This window comes from Seriola lalandi, unplaced genomic scaffold (genome assembly GCF_002814215.2).
Source record: "Seriola lalandi dorsalis isolate HSWRI2012SDOR001 ecotype SW California unplaced genomic scaffold, Sedor1 jcf7180002054861, whole genome shotgun sequence".
Taxonomy (NCBI): Eukaryota; Metazoa; Chordata; class Actinopteri; order Carangiformes; family Carangidae; genus Seriola; species Seriola lalandi.
The window spans coordinates 5,341,638-5,360,487 of NW_019525414.1; the positions used below are offsets into that span (position 1 = coordinate 5,341,638).

The following is an 18,850-nucleotide window of genomic DNA, read 5'->3' on the forward strand; positions in this document are numbered from 1 at the left end:
ACTCAGAAAAGGCAGACAGACAGACTTTAAACAACAATGCCTGAGAGGGGAGGGGAGGGGAGGGGCTCGGCGCGTGTGTCCCTGTTGGGGTGGAGATGTGCCTCTATGTGGTGTGTGGGGTGCACAATTAGCGTAATGGGACTGATGGTATCTATATGTATCTTGGGTGAACGTCAGGAGTTGGGTGGACTTGTACCATGGGGCCAATATAACTGTAACTGCATTATGAATCTACCACTGTAACTGGATATATGACTGAAAAATAAAGTACATGGAACAATCTGTACCAAAAAAGGTTCCCTTTATTGTCACCAGTATCAGCCAATAAAATCAATGAATATGTGTCACTTAAGATTAAGCAGTAAGCATTGATTAATTAGGATTCAATTCTCATTGAGTGCGAGTATAACAATCAATTGATTTTATTAGCACATTGTGACAGGAGGACAAGCCTGTGCAAGGTGTGTGATGGTCAGCGGGAGCTGGTGTTGAATTGATAGAAGTAGTCCTTAGTGGGTTTGTTGGTGTATAGCTTCTTGTTCAGGTACTCCTGACTGAGGGAGACAGACACACAAATAAACACACAGTCATTAACTTACTCCAAAAATGGTTATTTAAATCTGAATTCTACATTATCACCTACATCCAAAATACGACTATACTGCCTGGATAGTGAGTGTATTTGCTGTATTTGTGCAGTGCTCACTATGCCTGCTGCTCTCTGGCCAGCTGCATGTTGTACTGGTCCATCTGAATCCTCCTCTGTCTCCTCAGCTCTGCTGCTCTTGTCTCCTTCTCCTCTGCTTCGCTGGACAGCTTCAGGAGCTGAAGGTCCCACGCTGCATCCTGAATCCTCTTAGTGTCCTGTTGTCTCTAAAGATGGCAAGAAATAAAGGTCTAAATGCTAAACCTAAGTGGAACTGCTGTGTGGAACACCAGATTTAACACATTTTTAGTTTTTATGGGGTGGTTTGGTTTCAACATTGGTAGGGATGCAACAACCCCACCACCCCTCCAAAACAAAGAGGTTGGCTTTTTAATGCCGTCAACCAAATGGTTTATTAACATATGGTCTGAAATTACGTTCAGGAATGCCCATACACAAATGTAATATATGTACATGTGAGTCATAGTATAGTAAGGCATAAGCAAATGTCATAGTATTCATGGTGACATTTTCATGGGATTTTTCAACAGACATTAAACTCATACTTTGATAGAACCAACATTTTATGTGTACTCCTGCTAGCAACCAGACTGCTAGCCTACAGAAGACAGAAGCCAGGGTTAGCTTACTAGATAACTCTAGTTCACATGGTTAAATAACATCAAGTGACATTTTTCTTGTGACTATCATGATGATACTCTCACATGACGTGAGCCTTCAGATAGCTCCATGTCTTGGAGACGTAGCCTCTTGGAGGGCACATTGGAATGATCTAATGTGACTTCACTCCAAACATATTGTGAACGAGTTCACCAAATATTGGTAGGGACAATTTTGTCCTCCCAAAATATTGGTAGGACCATGTCCCTACCTTCCATATGCAAACCTACGACCTTGAGTGGTTCACAACGTGGGGGTTAGGACCTGACCAAAAGGTTGCAAGATAAATCCGAGGGCTTCCGAGATGGTTAATAGGATAAGAAGGCAGACATTTTTTCTGCTGAATAAAATTAGGTTAATTTTTTTCAAACTTGAAGCACTGGATCCTTTTATCACTTTAGGCCTCTGAAAAGTTTTTTTTAATCTGACAAAGAATAATAACTAAGTATTCTGTGAAGACAGACTAACAAGTAGACATAGAGATGGGTTTCAAATTAAAAGGGAAAACTTGAATAAATTAGCAGAGAAACATAATGAATTCAGATCCATAGTGGGCACAATGGGTCACTGAATGTTTTGATGAATTTGAACATTATGTAAATCATGTGCTATGGCCTTCACAATCACAAGATCTCAACTATACTGAAAACCAATGGGACGTTTTGAACAAGTGTGTTAGACAGCACTTCACCATCAAAAGACTAAATAAGGGAATATGAATGTGAATGCTGGAGTCTGGAGGCTCATGGCCGCTCAACACCTTACTCAGACATTTTATATAGTTTTTTCCCTTAATTTATGAGCCATCTGTGACTTTATTTTAAGGGGTCATAAATCTAAATTTTTTATAACCACAGATTTGGAGGAAATGTGCAGAGAGGTAGAACTGAGGTGGAGCTTGGAGCAGAGTAAGATGTGACCTGTCCATGAATTGCACATTTGTGTATGGGAGGTGCATTGTGTTTAAGGGCAACTCCAGTACCTGTCTCTCACGGCACTGTTCCTCTCTCTCCCCACGGATGGTGCTCAGCTGCTCGGGGCTCATCCCCTTCCACCTGTCAGTCAGAACCCGGGGTGGCTTGGCTCCTCCCACCTCTCTCTTTGCTGTTTCTGCACACTCTGTCATCATGTCAGACGTCAGTGTGTGCCACACCTCTGCAAGGTTCTCCCTTTCCTCCCTCCTGTGCTGCTGCTTCAGTTTCTCTGCCCGCTCTGCAGCCTGTGGGGAACAGGTCTTGGTGAGGCCTTGCCAGAGATCCAGGGACAGTTGATTGATCATTCCCTTGATGACTGGAATAGCAGCAGCTTTACGAAACCCAACCTCTTGTATGTGGTTACTTCTGGCTTACAGTCAAGAATCAGCCATATGGTGAATGTCCTCCTGAGAGATCAAATCAGTCACTTGCATTTGCTTGTGCATCATGCATGTGAGTGGTTATTAGAGAAACCACAAAACTGTCAAAAAATACCATGACCTGAAGGACATGTAATGATGGCTCCCAATGGAGGATTCGGTTGAGTGCATTCAGGCAAATGAGGGGAGAGCTAAGTGGAGGCTTTTAAAAACAGACAAGGCCCCCGCATACATCAAAGCAGTTTAACTATCCATGTTGCTTGGTACCACCAAATATGATGGCCGCCTTCATGCAGCAAGTGTGTGCATGCCTCACTTAGCATTTTCAATTAGCAATTTTAATTTTAAAATCCCACCTGAGAAGACCATGTCTCAGCTGAAAACCCCACTGGATTTCGCTTTGAGCATTCACATCAGCAGGTGTTGTGTGTCTGTGTGTGAGTGTGAATGTGTCCATCTGTGTGTGCACATGCATGTACTGTACCAGAGCTTGATTGTAGTTGTCGTATGCGATGCGGGCAGCTTTCTTAAACTCCTCCTCTTGAGCCGCTTGCTCAACCCCCCTTAGGTCCTGGTGCACCAGCTCTCTGCTCACAAGCATCTCTGTGACACACACACGAGTTGGAAATCACCTACTTTGTGTTTTTCACACCTGCGTTAGCCATTACCCACTGCACAAAGCTCTTCAACAACACACTCACACATACATAACGGCTTTCTGGGATGAGCATCCATCAATGCCACCTGGTAGTCAGGGCTGTGCGTAGGAGTGTGTGATTGTTTGTGCAGGAAAGCATGAAGCATGTGTGTGATTTACAGAAGCTATAGCATACAGTGTGTAAGCTCATCAGTGATTACACCGTGTGTGGGTGTTCCTGTGTGCGTGCTTGTCTCCTTTCACCATTGTGCTTGTTTCCCATGTGTCTTATTGCATTGTCTTCCTTCTGCGCGCGCAGATCTCTCTCTGTCTGTTTCATTTGTTCTCTCCTCGTTTGCTCCTCTCTGATACCCTCTCCCTGTACATGAAACAAGGACACAGTGCTCAAGGGATAATGTGATTATTTATTTAACCCTTTGCTGGATTTTGTTCCACTGCTCCTGATGCACACCATGCACCTGCCAATCACAGGGAGCCTACCTGAAAGATTTGCATGCTGGCAGGCCCCAGTTCACCCTCTGGAATGGTGATCCCAAATGCCCCCTTCAGGCCACACTTGAGATCAGCATCATCAGAATCCTCCACACGCTGCTGACTGGTCCAGTACTGGGCCAGGTCGGTGTGCAAAGCTGCCCGCCTCTCTCTTTCATCAATGTCTTGCTGCAGCAGTATGTCATCATGATACTCTCTCAGCTTATCTGCAATATAATGAAAATAAATACACCTGGGATCAATGCTCATTAGTGGTTAAGGGTGATTTTATAAATGGAGTCAATATTCTTAAAGGGAATCCAGTATTCATAGTGATGTGCCTGGGTGAATTTAATCTAATTCTGGCCCCTCCCTGCCTCTTCTATCACCCACAGTTTACCGAAAGCTTTGTGTCGTTGTCTCTCCATGTTTTCCTTATGATTTTTCTCCTGGACTTGTTGATTCAGAGCATCAAGGTCGAGGCCCATCACACGTAGCCTGGTGTTGAAGATTCTGGCCTTGCGAGCTGTCGCTGCAGACCTTCGCCTCTCCACAGCCTTTTCAATGGACTGATCTACAGGCAAATCCACTTTGTACATGGTCACCGTTTCTAGTGAGCCTGGAGGGAGGAGACACATAAATGTGACTGTTTTAGAAAATACTTGAAACTGCTTCGAAAATAGGGTGGGATACTCTGACTGCACTTTTACCTCAAAATTGTACTTAAGTGCAGTACTAATACTAAATGTAGGCTTCTTAGTTCCCTCCAATGAAAGCTACCATTACAGTTGGAGATAGATTATTGTCCTGAGTTAACAAGCACACACTGGTGGATTAATTTGTACCTGACAACATCGCACAGAAAAACTTGGAGAGGCTTCCCTGAGAGGTGACTATATAGGCTTGAAGCAAGTTCTTCAATTCAACTGTATTTTCTTTAAAGACAGGCAGTTCTCATAGATCTAAAGCAAACACTCACCTCAATTTTCAATTAATCTGAAGACTTTAGACCAATGTGGATGTGGATACCAAAGAAGCTGCTTCACTGCTCGAGTCCTGTTGTGTTTGGATGCCCTTGGTAACCATGGTAACATCTCAACATATTATGCTATATAAGAAATAAATCAAATAGACGGTGACTGGTGCACTTGTACAAAACACATATTCTCTCTAGAATAAACATAATCTATAATGTAAGCGATACTACTTTATCGTTACTGGGGCCTTCTACACAACACAGTTGTACTCCGGGCAATTTAACTGCGTCTCGCGAGAAAACACGATGTTTCGTGTCTCGCGCGCTCAAGGGTTTTCCTGTCGGATTGTAAAATGGCGCATTGTTGTCACAACTGCATCGCGGCTATTTGATTAAGATTATGGAGATGTTTAGATTATTAAACTAAACATGCACTTAATCATGTGACTTATGCATAGGCCTGCAATAGATTGAACGGAGATTCATTCATTTGCGCGCATTCTTCGTCTTTGAAGTTGCTTGTTCGGTGTACATTGGTTGCTAGCATTAGCAACATTTTACTTGCTAATATTTACTGTGCAGTTTTTCTCAGAACAGCGACACAAATATAACGAAGATGGGCTATTTAAAACTCATAGAAATTGAAAACTTCAAGTCGTATAAAGGAAGACAGATCATTGGACCTTTTCACAAGTTTACTGCAATCATTGGACCCAATGGATCAGGTATGTTATGATCGCGGCTAATGCAGAATGCAGGCAGCTTGTTAGCATTGGCTTACGGTAAACTGTACACTAATGCCCCGCTGTCTTTAGATACCACAATTTATAGTTACATTCATGTCTGTGTACATCATACTATCTAAACTAACTATATCCCATACTACAATTCTGCACTCAGTTATTAATTTCAATGTAATTTGTGACGGCCAGATTGTACAATGCTGTACGCGTTTATATCCATGAATGTATTATATGAATGATCCAACTTTCCTTTTGTATGTGTAAACTTTATTACTGCAACAGTTAAGTTTTCGCTGACAAAGTTAGGGTTTATCTTTGTTAACATAGATAGTCCATTCTGCTTCACACGGGAGGAGGTCAATATCGTATAAGTCAGAGCTCTGCAGCATCACAACAAACTGACTTATATTTAGTCAATAAACAACCAACAATTGTCCTCTGATAAAACATGAAACTTCACATTCTAAAAGAATTGAGGATAAACTTTACTGCAGGACTGTTGTTTTGGGTCACACCACCAGATTGTACAAATGTTTCAAATAAACAGCTCACTCAGTTTATATTTTACTTTCTATATTAGGTTTATGTGCGATACTGAAAACCTAAACACTCTCGTTGTAGGAAAGTCCAACCTTATGGATGCCATCAGCTTCGTGTTGGCAGAGAAGACCAGTAACCTGCGTGTGAAGACACTGAAGGATCTTATCCATGGAGCGCCTGTAGGGAAGCCAGCTGCCAACAGAGCCTTTGTCAGCATGGTCTACCAGGAAGATAACGGAGAGGAACGCTCCTTCACAAGGGTCATTATTGGTATGAACCCCCACTGACAGTTGTGTTGGAATGTATGGTTCGGTTGCTTTGCTAATTTCTGCCAGATATCACAAGGCGTCTTCTTAGCTGTTCATATATTCTATGTTTCTATTCCAAGTGTGTTTGTTCTCCAGTTGACCTAAGATTAAGGAATTGAATTGAAAGAACATGAGTGTAAAGTTTCCTTAAAAATTCTGCCATGACTGATGAAAGAGCCCCAATTTCAAACCATGCTGAGACTCTGTCACACTCACATTTAATTTGACTTCATCATACACCTTAAAATTCACCAAGATCCAGTTTAATTCTGTAATCAGGCTCTGTTGACTGCTATGTAGCACTTTGTTTCTAGAAGAACATTATCAAAGCTATTCAGACAACACTTTATTATAAGTTCAGATATGTTTTATTATGCTACAATTGTCTTTCCTTGGACATGTTTAATGAAATACCTTTGCTGCCATTCTGTGTGTGCTTTGATGAGCTAATGCTCCTGGTGTTTTATCTCCTTGAATGTGCCTGTGGCATGTGCATCAGGTTCCTCCTCTGAGTACCGCATCAACAACAAGGTGGTGGGCCTACCTGAATACAGTGAGGAGTTGGAAAAACTTGGAATCCTGATCAAAGCCAGGAACTTCCTGGTCTTTCAGGTCAGACTCAAATCCTAAAAAATGTTTTCTAAGAGAAATGTATTCATTGGTGGTCTTGAGAAACAGGTTTGCTGTCACAGTGATCTCATCTCAGTACCGATAAGAAGTGTTGCTCATCATTGTTTGAAGTTGCTTGTTGCATTTATTTTTAATTGACAATACTGAATCATTGATGATTATAAGTTATTCTTATGACAAACAGTATAGCCCTGTCAGTGTGCTAGATTTGTTTTGCTTAATGCCAGTACTCTTTGTGGTAGAAACAGTTAATATAGTCAGGCATGTGCCTTCACAGCTTTGAATGTGACTTGGTCAATTACAGCAGGGCATCATTTTTGCTGGTGTAAAATGAATAACTGGTAACATGGTGTTGGTAGTTGTTGTTGGTAATCACAGTTGCGTTCCCTCCTTATTCCCCCCCCACCCCCACCTCCAGGGAGCCGTGGAGTCCATTGCCATGAAGAACCCTAAGGAGCGTACAGCTCTGTTTGAGGAGATCTCTCGCTCCGGTGAGCTGGCACAGGAATACGACCGCAGGAAGAAGGAGATGGTGAAAGCAGAAGAGGACACGCAGTTCAATTATCATCGCAAGAAAAACATTGCCGCTGAGCGCAAAGAAGCCAAGCAAGAGAAAGAGGAGGTTTGTCCTTTGTGTTGATTGCAAATACAGTATCTCGACAGTTATTTTCATGTTTGAGTTCTGATTGGGTTGGAAATTGAATACTTCATTTAAATTTTGCCGCGTGATTATGAAGTTTATTTTCCTGTAAAAAGAATTTGACCTGCAGAGAAAGTTACTTAATAGTTGTTGTAGCATCTCATTAGTTTTGACATCTGATTACGATAATATTTGGCATATTTAGTGTTATCTGTTATCTGTCTTCTGTTATTTGTTTGAAACCCTCTGTAATTACCTATCTTGGCAAGGACCGTTTTCTAAAAGAGAATCTTAATCTCAGTGGGGTTTAACTGGCCATCAGTAAAGGCCATCATTATACAAAACACATAAAATTGCTCATCCCACTGCTTGTGTATCTCCTACCATTATGCCACCAGGCTGAGCGTTACCAGCGTCTGAAGGACGAAGTAGCCAGGGCCAGTGTTCAGTTGCAGCTCTTCAAGCTGTACCACAATGAGACCGAGATTGAGAAGCTGAACAAAGAGCTGGGCCAGCGGAACAAGGAGATTGAGAAGGACCGTAAAAAGATGGACCATGTGGAGGAGGAGCTGAAGGACAAGAAGAAAGAGCTGGGCAGGCTGATGAGGGAACAGCAGACCATTGAAAAAGAAATCAAGTAAGTGACTGACATGAAGGCTTTGTCATGTTTGCTTAATGCACATGCATAGACCCTGTGTCCCGTGTTAATCATGTGACTCTCTCCACAGAGAGAAGGACTCTGAGTTGAACCAAAAGAGGCCACAGTACATCAAGGCCAAAGAGAACACCTCACACAAGATCAAGAAGCTTGAGGCGGCGCGCAAATCGTTGCAAAATGCCCAGAAGATGTACAAGAAACGCAAGGGAGACATGGATGAGCTGGATAAAGAGATGAGAGCGGTGGAGTTGGCCAAGCAAGAGTTTGAGGAGAGAATGGAGGAAGAGGCGCAGAGCCAGGGCCAGGACCTCACCCTGGAGGAAAACCAGGTCTGATATGTTAGGAAGTTGAAGATGTTTAGTGGCTCCTCATCTCCATGATCAGCTGCCGCTTTTTATTAAATTGATACAACTGGTACTCCCATGTTACTGTAAAGAAAAAGTCTACATTTACCATCAGATCTATTTGCGTTTATTCCTGTTATTCTTCAGGGAGTTGTTTACTCTGAATTAATATTGCCGTAAAGAACTTTATGCTTAATGTCCTAGCCGACTTTGTAGGCTTCTCAAAATGCATGTAGTGGTTTGGCATTAGGATAAAGGCACAACTGGAAAGCTAGCACATGTAAATTTCAGGTTTTGATGTGTGTGAACTGCATCTTGGGTTTTTTATGATGTCTAATAAATGGTTATTAAAAATTGAAGTGACTAATCACGACCACAAACGGTTTCTCTCTCCTGTCCAGGTCAAGCAGTACCATCGTCTGAAGGAGGAAGCCAGTAAACGTGCTGCTACACTGGCACAGGAGCTGGAGAAGTTCAACCGTGACCAGAAGGCCGACCAAGACCGCCTGGACTTGGAGGAAAGGAAGAAAGTGGAGACAGAGGTAAAAAAAAAAGTTAATGATGGCAGGTTTTCCCTGTGTCAGAACAAACTGACTCGCACTGATTTGAATGCATGTAAGCATATATTATGTTGTTTCTCTCCAGGCCAAAATCAAACAGAAGATCCGTGAAATTGAGGAAAACCAGAAACGTATTGAGAAACTAGAGGATTATATTTCCACCAGCAGGTATGCAGCTCGCATTGTTCAATGTATTGATTTAATAGGTGTCTCCGTTATACTCCCTCATTCACACACTCATGTCCTGTTACCCCTCCAGGCAATCACTAGATGAGCAGAAGCGCATGGAGGAGGAGCTGACTGAGGAGGTGGAGATGGCCAAGAGGAGGATTGATGAGATCAACATGGAGCTCAACCAGGTACACCAAACACAAACTGCATTATCTTAGCTGACAGTCAATGCGATCTGTGTGCTGTGATTGTTAGGGACCTCTCACTGGAAGACCTTTAGTTCATATGTGCATGTGTTACAATGTCAAACTGTCCATCATTTGCAGATTTCAACCTGCTTCTGTAGCTTACCTTTGCTCTGGAAGCGAGCAGCATAGATCTAAATTTCTCCATGTGAATCAATGAACGTTTCTCACCGCTGACATTCACATATATCAGGAGAAAAGAACAAGTGTGACCAATAACGTAAATCATGTTGCTAGGTGTGCCAGTAAGCCATGCCAGTGGGCCAGCATGCATAGCATCGAGGCCTTGGCACTGATGCTCCTAATCTTAATGTTATTAGTTACACCCATGTTTGACAAGTGAAAACGTCAGTTGTGAAAAAAGCCCATAACAAATCCTGTTATTACCGGCTTTTTCTGTAGGTAATGGAGCAGCTGGGAGACGCCAGAATCGACAGGCAGGAGAACAGTCGCCAGCAGCGCAAGGCTGAGATCATGGAGAGTATCAAACGACTCTACCCTGGCTCCGTGGTATGGCAGCTGTGACAGCATCCAGTACAATATTAGCTAATTTCCTCAAGATGGAAAAACTACAGTTTCTCGCTTCCCTGCTGGATTTAGTGACGTTTACGACTCTTTCTTTCCTCCAGTATGGCCGTCTAATCGACCTGTGCCAGCCCACTCAGAAGAAGTATCAGATTGCTGTGACCAAAGTGTTGGGCAAGAACATGGACGCCATCATTGTTGACTCGGAGAAGACTGGCAGAGACTGTATTCAGTACATCAAGGAGCAAAGAGGAGAGCCTGAGACCTTCCTTCCTCTTGATTACCTTGAGGTGAATACTAGAAAGTATTGATAATGTCTCTACTGAAGAGCCTTTAGAGGAGTTAGAATATACAGTATTGAAGCTGCCATTAAAAATGGAAACATCAAATTTCAGCAAACTTGAGGAACAAGATGAGACTTAAATTTAAAGCATCTTTTAGTACTTTGACCATACTTTTGCCATATGGTTGCAAAATGTTTAAAGCCATCTTTTTTTAGTTTGTTAATTCCTGTTTAATGTCAGGGACTCGTTTTCCTGCCAAAAAATGTATATATATATATATATATATATGCCAAAAAAATTATATATATATATATAAAACTATTGATAATCTTTTCTCTCAACAAAGGTGAAACCAACAGATGAGAAACTGAGAGAGCTGCGAGGAGCCAAGCTGGTGATTGATGTGATTCGCTACGAGCCCCCGCACATCAAGAAAGCCCTGCAGTACGCATGCGGCAACGCCCTGGTCTGTGAGAACGTAGAAGATGCACGAAGGATCGCTTTTGGAGGGCCGTACAGACACAAGGTACTTGACTTAGTTTAGGTCACTAGCTGAGGTTTCACATACTCTGTCAACTATGTTGTCATGAAGATGAGAGGATGTGAAAGCTTTATCTCCTGCCTAATGACTTAGTAGATGGGAACCTTTGTCCATCCTGCCACCTAAACTCTCCTTGTGTGCCTGTGTCCAGACGGTAGCCCTGGACGGTACTCTGTTCCAGAAGTCCGGAGTCATCTCTGGAGGAGCCAGTGACCTGAAGGCCAAGGCCAGGCGCTGGGACGAGAAAGCAGTGGACAAGCTCAAGGAAAAGAAGGAAAAACTCACCGAAGAGCTCAAGGTAATGTTAAATACGAAGACCTCGATCAGTGGGGTTGTGGCTTGGGTCGTTAGTGAATTAGCACGATATCATAAACAGTATTTTGAGTCAGCGAGAAGCAGGATGTGGTGAAAATGTTGCAATACTAATGCTGGATTACGTCCCCCTGTGTGACCTCAAAATGTGAGTTGTTGTCGATGTGTAGTCAATGACTGCAGCTTGATGGATCGTCACTTGATGTTAACTCACAACATTTTCCTCATAATGTTTTCGGTTGTAGGAGCAAATGAAGGCGAAGAGGAAGGAGGCAGAGCTGCGTCAGGTGCAGTCTCAGGCCCATGGTCTGCAGATGAGACTCAAGTACTCCCAGAGTGACCTGGAACAGACAAAAACTCGCCACCTCTCCCTCAACATGCAGGTACAGCCTACAGCTCATTATTTTGCTCTTCCTGTCTGTTGTTGCTCTATTGGCCGATGTTACTAAAGCTTGTTTTGTTTTACGATTTGCAGGAGAAGTCTAAGCTCGAGAGTGAACTGGCAAACTTTGGGCCTCGCATCAACGACATCAAGAGGATCATCCAGTCCCGTGAGAGGGAGATCACTGACCTGCGGGACCGCATGAACCTGGTGAGACTGACAGAAAGTGAAGTCCATGTAGAAATCGGTTTATGAATGTTTGGCTTTTCAGTGACATCAACATGAATGTTTTTGTTCTCCAGGTGGAGGATGAGGTGTTTGTGGAGTTCTGTGAGGAGATTGGAGTGAGGAACATCAGAGAGTTTGAGGAGGAGAAGGTGAAGAGGCAGAATGAGATTGCAAAAAAGCGGTGAGTTTGGTCATTTAATATCCACTTCCACTGCAGATCATTCATCATTCTTTCCATCCCAGTTTTTCTGTGTAGCCTAACCTGACATTCAATGTGTTTGCATCAGTCTTGAGTTTGAGACCCAGAAAACCCGTCTGGGTATCCAGTTAGACTATGAGAAGAACCAGCTGAAGGAGGACCAGGAGAAAGTCATGATGTGGGAGCAGACTGTCAAGAAGGACGAGGCTGAAATAGAGCGACTTAAGAAGGTAGACGCATCAAGCGAAGGATGAAAACTTGACTTATTATCTGTTCTGTCCAGAATGTCAAGTTAAATCTCACACGTGTGTCCTGTCTTCCTGTAGGAGGAGCACAGACACATGAAGATCATTGATGAGACAATGGCTCAGCTGCAGGATCTGAAGAACCAGCACCTCACCAAGAAATCTGAAGTCAATGATAAGAACCATGAGATGGAGGAGATCCGCAAAAAACTGGGTGGCGCCAACAAGTCAGTGGCTGCAGACACGCACATTAATATTCCTTATTTTGTGAATATAAATGTTATTTTTGAGTCAGGCTTGCTGTAAAAATGCTCCTGTTGTCGTCATTGTCTATTCCAGGGAGCTGACCCAGCTCCAGAAGGAGGTGACGGCTATTGAGACCAAACTGGAACAGAAGCGCAGTGACCGTCACAACTTGCTGCAAGCATGCAAAATGCAGGATATCAGGTTGCCTCTTCGTTCTGGAACAATGGATGATATCAGCCAGGGAGAGGTACAAACAAACACACTCGTACACACTCTTGACTTTAATACCACTGGGACTGAAATCAATAATTACATCCGTCTTTTGTTTTGTCGATCCAGGGAAGCTCCCAGACAGACGAGTCCAGCAGCCAGAGGACGTCCAGTAGTGTTCTGGCTAAAGAGGCTCTCATAGAAATCGACTACAGCAACCTGACTGAAGACCTTAAGGTAGCAAGTCCAAACGACACCCTAGCTTTACATTTAAACAGTCCAGCTTGACCTCCTTCCATCATTTTATTTACATGTGACATCAGCTCTTTGGATTTGGGTTACTTGTTTTTTTCTAGGCGACAGTAATGAAAAAAATATATCAATAATGTACTTGTCTCTACACACTTACAAAGTATTTAACAATATACAAAAGAGGAAACATTTGCAGCAAAGATATGACGTGTATACCTTACACTCCACTCATGAGGTACACTTAAACTTATTTAATCTTGTTTCCTGCAGGATGCGCTTTCAGAGGAGGAGATCAAGGCAGAGACAAACACGCTGCAGCAGCGTCTGAACGAGCAGCAGAGCATCCTACAGAGGATCAGCGCACCCAACATGAAGGCCATGGAGAAGCTCGAGAGCGTCAGGGACAAGTTCCAAGAGACGAGTGACGGTGAGATGGCAGGGGTTAAATGGGTGAGAGATTTTCACAGAGCCTTTGTGGAGCTGTTAATAATGGTTTCGATGCGCGTTTTCTGTCTTCGTTTCAGAGTTTGAAGCTGCTCGTAAGAGAGCCAAGAAGGCCAAGCAAGCCTTTGAGCAGATCAAGAAGGAAAGGTTTGATCGTTTCAACACCTGCTTTGAGTCTGTGGCCACCAACATTGATGAGATCTACAAGGCCCTCTCGCGCAACAGCAGTGCTCAGGTAAGCCTCGAAAATGTTTTTTACTGTGACCTACTGAAATTCGACCTCTAATCCATGCATTTATGCGTAGGCAGATAATTGATTAGTCATAGATCGTGTGTTTAATGTTTAAAGGAAAAACCTTTTAGAGTGACTGCCTTTCTTCTGTAGGCTTTCCTGGGCCCAGAGAACCCAGAGGAACCATACCTAGATGGCATTAACTATAACTGCGTGGCTCCAGGGAAGAGGTTCAGACCCATGGACAACCTGTCTGGAGGAGAGAAGACTGTTGCTGCCTTGGCTCTGCTCTTTGCCATCCACAGGTGAAACAAGGGAGGAGTGAGAGAAGGAGTCTAAATACATGTTTGAGTTGCTTGAAAGTTAATGAAGATTGTTGGAGTATTGTTAACATCCTCTCTCCTGCTTGTCTGAAGCTACAAACCTGCGCCCTTCTTTGTCTTGGATGAGATTGACGCTGCTCTGGACAACACTAACATTGGCAAGGTCTGTTCACGAATACAATTAGATTTTAGTGACTTGAGCTTTTTAACAATGATGCATGTGATGTAAAAGCAGAGGCTTTTCGTTAATAATGCACAAAAAGTTAAGCACAACTACAACTCATAATTTCCTGTAAACCCAAGGTGGCCAATTACATCAAAGATCAGTCGGTGCAGAACTTCCAGGCCATCGTCATTTCTCTGAAGGAGGAATTCTACACCAAGGCAGACTCACTCATCGGCGTTTATCCAGAGGTGTGTTTCTCAACATTGTCTACACAAAATACTAAATAAATACAGCCATGAACCTTTGACAGTTGTATAAAACAGGGTATCTGCAGGTCTTTAAGTCCTAAAAGCACTGACTTCACTCCCTCAAAAAAAGCCCTAAAAGGTGTTAAATTTCATTTAGAAAGATCTTTTCTGTTGACAACAACATTAGTAGTTCAGGACCTGCAGCAAACACTGTCACTAGTGCTGGTAGCTACAGGAGCCGAGAAGCTCATCAGCTCATGTCAGTTTTAATAAAAACATAAATTAACTTAAATAAATTGATTATTTTTTAATTGGTCAATCCATCCATTCATTTTCTTCCACTCTTCTGCGTCCAAGTAATGTTAATTGATTAGCTGTAGTACTAGGATTTACTGTTATATACACTGACATAAATGCCAGTGATATATTGATATAAATGTCAATAAATTCATGTACTTAACATATAATTGTAATATATTGTCCCTACTGGTGTTCCCATGAGTATGACCATGAAAAGGTATCACATTGCATTCTATGTTGTGTTAAAAAAGGTCTTAAAGTCTGATATTTAATTTGTTAAATACTGCAGAAACCCTGTGTTTGTAGATTTGTAGACAGAATCATTTCTGACAGTTCTGGAAAATGCCTGAATCTCTCAGTTTCTGGCTCGCTGCTTTCCTCTGAATATCCTTTGGGTTTTGAAGCTCAAGGAAACTGATCGTTGTGACTCATTTTTTCACTTTTTTTTTTTTTTGACATTTCATCGTCCAAATGATTTGAAAATTAATTAATAATGAAAATAATGTTAATGTTTGTTGCAGCCCTAATGCTTGACCTGAATGCACATTGGAAATTAAATTATTAACTGATTTTCCTTCTCTTCCACCCACAGCAAGGAGATTGTGTCATCAGCAAAGTTCTCACCTTTGACCTCTCTCAGTATCCGGACGCCAACCCGAATCCGAATGAATAGGACAAGGCACTCCCTACACTGGCATTTTAGCAAGTTGGACATTCATCTGCTACTCTCTCTGGATTGCTCATGTATTCTGTAGTCACAGATTATGTATCCATTAGGTCCCACATCTTATTACTTATTGTTTTTATGTTTATGTTTTTTTTGGATATGTTAGAGTAGTGAATTAGTGAATTATAATTTTTTTTAAGTTGTGGCGCAGTCGTTCTTTATAAATCGCAACAACCAGGACATATGTACATTTATACAAGCCAGCCCTTTCTCAATTTGGCCTTACAAGAGTGATTATAATCAAAAAATTGAATTATAATCGAATGAAAATGAGTGGGAATCAAACCTTTTTAACAGACTGTAGAATTTGTATCATGTGGTAAAATGTGTCAAATTGACCTGAAACAAGTTTTTGCTGTCAGAACTTTTATACTGTTTATGGCCCGCCTTTCAACGGTGTGCTTTCAAGCCCTTGCCTGTCTTCTGTTGTGTGTACTAAAATATGTATTTGCATTTTCATATTTGCTTCTTTTTTAAAAGCCGGAAAATCAGGAAACTGTTGTTACAGTATGGTGGATACATTCCCGTGTGTGATAGCTAAATGAAACCACTAGTTAGCTGCAACTGCCGATGCTATAATGAGATCACGGAGCTTTCATCAGAAAACTATTTCAAAGGAAATGTGCTGAGGCTATACGGCTGTAAGAATAACAACAGTCTCTTTATATTCCCTGAGTGATGTTCGGAATCAACTTTAGGCGAATGGAAAACTCAACGTGAGTGAGAATATTCTATCAGGACTGTTTTATTGATTGCTTTGCTTCAATAAATAAAATTTGAATTATTTAAGCTCCTTTAATTTTGTTTACTTTTATTTTGTAATGCAAGCATAAAACTCATCCACAGTTTTCTGATTTCTTTGACAGTTTTCTACCTCTGTTTTAAGGAATTTTCTTACTTTTCTATGAACCTGCTTGAACCCACAATGCAGTATGCATCTTGCTGCATTAGTTTCCATTCCATAAGGGGGGAGTCTTTGCTTTGCTAGGCAAGACTATTAATAGAGGCTCTCAGTTTTCACACCGTAACTTCTGCTGGAGGGGGGAGGGGGAGGGGGGGGTGCGTCCAAAGCATGCACCTATCTTCTCTTCAAGTCTGTCTCCGTCCCATTTCAGCGTCTCTCCATCACAACTATTGATTGTTTCCTGGAGCGAACTCACCCGTCTGCGTTGTCAGATGTCTCTTTTTGGTTTGTTTGCAGAAAGAAAACTAACACAGAAATGAATGTTTTTGATGATTTATTTCTTTTGCCAATGGTGAAAACACCAATGTGAAAACATCAACCATATTGGCACAGATCCAGAAGTGAAGGAGAATTAAGGTCAGAAGTTGAGCTATAAGGTTCACTCAAACGGCCGGCGTCTCCAAAACTTTGAAAAATGATGTAATGTACGACCGCAAAACACAGGCTGATCAGAGGACAATGTAAACGAGAAAAGAACAGTCCTCTGGAAGGCCTGTCATGTTTGCATTAAGGCACAAAACATGAAACAAGTGCAATTAATTATGCCCATGCAATTATGAATAAAATTATATAATAAGCCTTGGTGAGCTTTCAAGCTAAATCCACCATACTCCAGGTATGCTGAAGATACATTCTCTGTACGGGTCAAACTAACTGCCCCCAACTAAAAAGTGTGACATGTTCATGTAGATGAAAAACACAAAAAAACCTGTAGCAGCAGTGGCTTAAAGTGAAAACAATCACATGCACTGCTTGACTACAGTATGGCCTAAATTTAACAAAAACTTTAATACAGCTAAATCTTTGGGTAATTATTTTATAGATGAAATGTACCTCTATGTCCCAAATAAAAATAATAATAAAAAATGTTTCCTCTTAAAAATCTGCTGAAACCAACTGCTTACAAGAGCAGTTGTGAACAGGAGGAAACGTCAAACCTCAGTAATAAAAGAGTAAAAGACAACAAGTCCAAATGGATCAGAGGACACTGCTCTCACAACAACAAAAAAAAAAATGCTTCAACTTGCATTGTTGGCACCAGGGCCCTTTGAAGAGTGTGAACTGAATACTCAGTTGAACCTTTCTGGGCCTGGACGCGCACACTTCAGTCGTCAGTCGTCATCCTCACTGAACTGCAGCTCGATAAAGACGGCTGCCTGCTCACTGTATTCACTGAGTCACGTCAGACATTTCTAGTCACCCGTCACTTCCTGCCTCCCTCTTTGAGGCTTTCAGCAAGACACTCAGTCCGCTCACATGGTTGTCCTATGAGCCTATGGAATGGATAACCTCAAAAACGCTACAAAGAAAGGAGTGCGTCAATCTGTTCACTCTGAGATAAATTGGTGTTTTTATTAGTTTCAATAAGTCTGAAGATTAAGAAGATGTTTCACCATCAGAAATATTGTTTCTCCTCGGTTAAGTTTCAACCACACTGGACAATATATCAAACCTGAGCTAACGTGCCTTTAGGCCTTGAGCCAGGCTTGTAGATACAGATTGTCACCGGGGAACGAGCTTGGTAAAGTGAGGTGAGGTGGAGCCACCTGCAGGAGTAAAAAACCACATGATAACCACGTAGACTCAAGTGACAGCCTTTAAACTTTGGAGTCGGCCTCAGTCACCCCCTGTATGGAGGGAATCATGGGAATTGGACGTCTCTTTCTCCTCACAGCCGGATCCGGCTGGACTGTTTCCTGTGCGGCCGCAGATGGGACAGAAGGAGGGACAGGGATGGGACGTCTCTTTTTGATGGAGGTGCGGCTGCCGGAGCGTTCGTTGAGGATGCCCTGCGCCATGCCCTCCATCTGAGCGATGGGGATGTGCATGGCATCAGCCATCTCCTTCTTAGTCGCAGACACAAAGCCTGCATCTCTGGCCAGGGAGGCTAGACCGCCTTCTACTAGAGCCTGGAAGACAGAAAAAGATGCAGTGTTGGTGCTTACATACAGCAACATTTTCATATCACTATTACTGATAAAGCAACAGCCATAATCCCACAGCTTCTGCTTATTAGTGGCACGGGTGCTCAGCTCCGAGGCACTGCTCTACAGCTACAATAGCTGAGAGGAGTGCCTCGGGGCGGAAAAAAGTAATATTCTAGTAGAGCATAAAAATGGCAAAAAACGTCATAGTATAGTCAGGCACAAAACGTCACAGTATAGTAAGGCATAAAAATGCCAAAAAAATACATATTATAGTAGAGCATAAAAATGGCAAAAAACGTCATAGTATAGTATGGCATAAAATTTCAAAAAATGTTATAGTATACTAATGCATAAAAATGACAAAATAACGTCATAGTATAGTCAGGCACAAAACGTCACAGTATAGTAAGGCATAAAAATGCCAAAAAAATACATATTATAGTAGAGCATAAAAATGGCAAAAAACGTC

At 42.2% G+C, this 18,850-nt stretch overlaps 2 protein-coding genes across 2 annotated transcripts; one reads left to right on the forward strand and one right to left on the reverse strand.

Annotated features, from left to right (window-relative positions):
* Positions 1-305: 305 nt before the first annotated feature.
* On the reverse strand, positions 306-5,011 carry ribc1 (RIB43A domain with coiled-coils 1). The gene is made up of 8 exons (XM_023427412.2): positions 4,790-5,011; positions 4,211-4,429; positions 3,820-4,037; positions 3,583-3,697; positions 3,166-3,284; positions 2,310-2,546; positions 707-873; positions 306-554 (listed from the first exon to the last, which is right to left on the reverse strand). The coding sequence occupies exons 2-8, from the start codon at positions 4,407-4,409 to the stop codon at positions 473-475; spliced, it is 1,137 nt and encodes a 378-aa protein (XP_023283180.1). The 5' UTR covers positions 4,410-4,429; positions 4,790-5,011; the 3' UTR covers positions 306-472.
* Positions 5,012-5,119: 108 nt separating this feature from the next.
* Positions 5,120-16,288, forward strand: smc1a (structural maintenance of chromosomes 1A). The gene is made up of 26 exons (XM_023427483.2): positions 5,120-5,511; positions 6,151-6,339; positions 6,877-6,989; positions 7,426-7,629; positions 8,046-8,284; positions 8,376-8,634; positions 9,051-9,191; positions 9,295-9,377; positions 9,469-9,568; positions 10,028-10,135; positions 10,255-10,440; positions 10,781-10,960; positions 11,127-11,273; positions 11,533-11,670; positions 11,763-11,879; positions 11,972-12,078; positions 12,185-12,326; positions 12,423-12,568; positions 12,681-12,834; positions 12,927-13,034; positions 13,320-13,476; positions 13,574-13,728; positions 13,879-14,030; positions 14,142-14,211; positions 14,352-14,462; positions 15,355-16,288. The coding sequence occupies exons 1-26, from the start codon at positions 5,403-5,405 to the stop codon at positions 15,433-15,435; spliced, it is 3,696 nt and encodes a 1,231-aa protein (XP_023283251.1). The 5' UTR covers positions 5,120-5,402; the 3' UTR covers positions 15,436-16,288.
* The last annotated feature ends 2,562 nt before the right edge of the window (positions 16,289-18,850 follow it).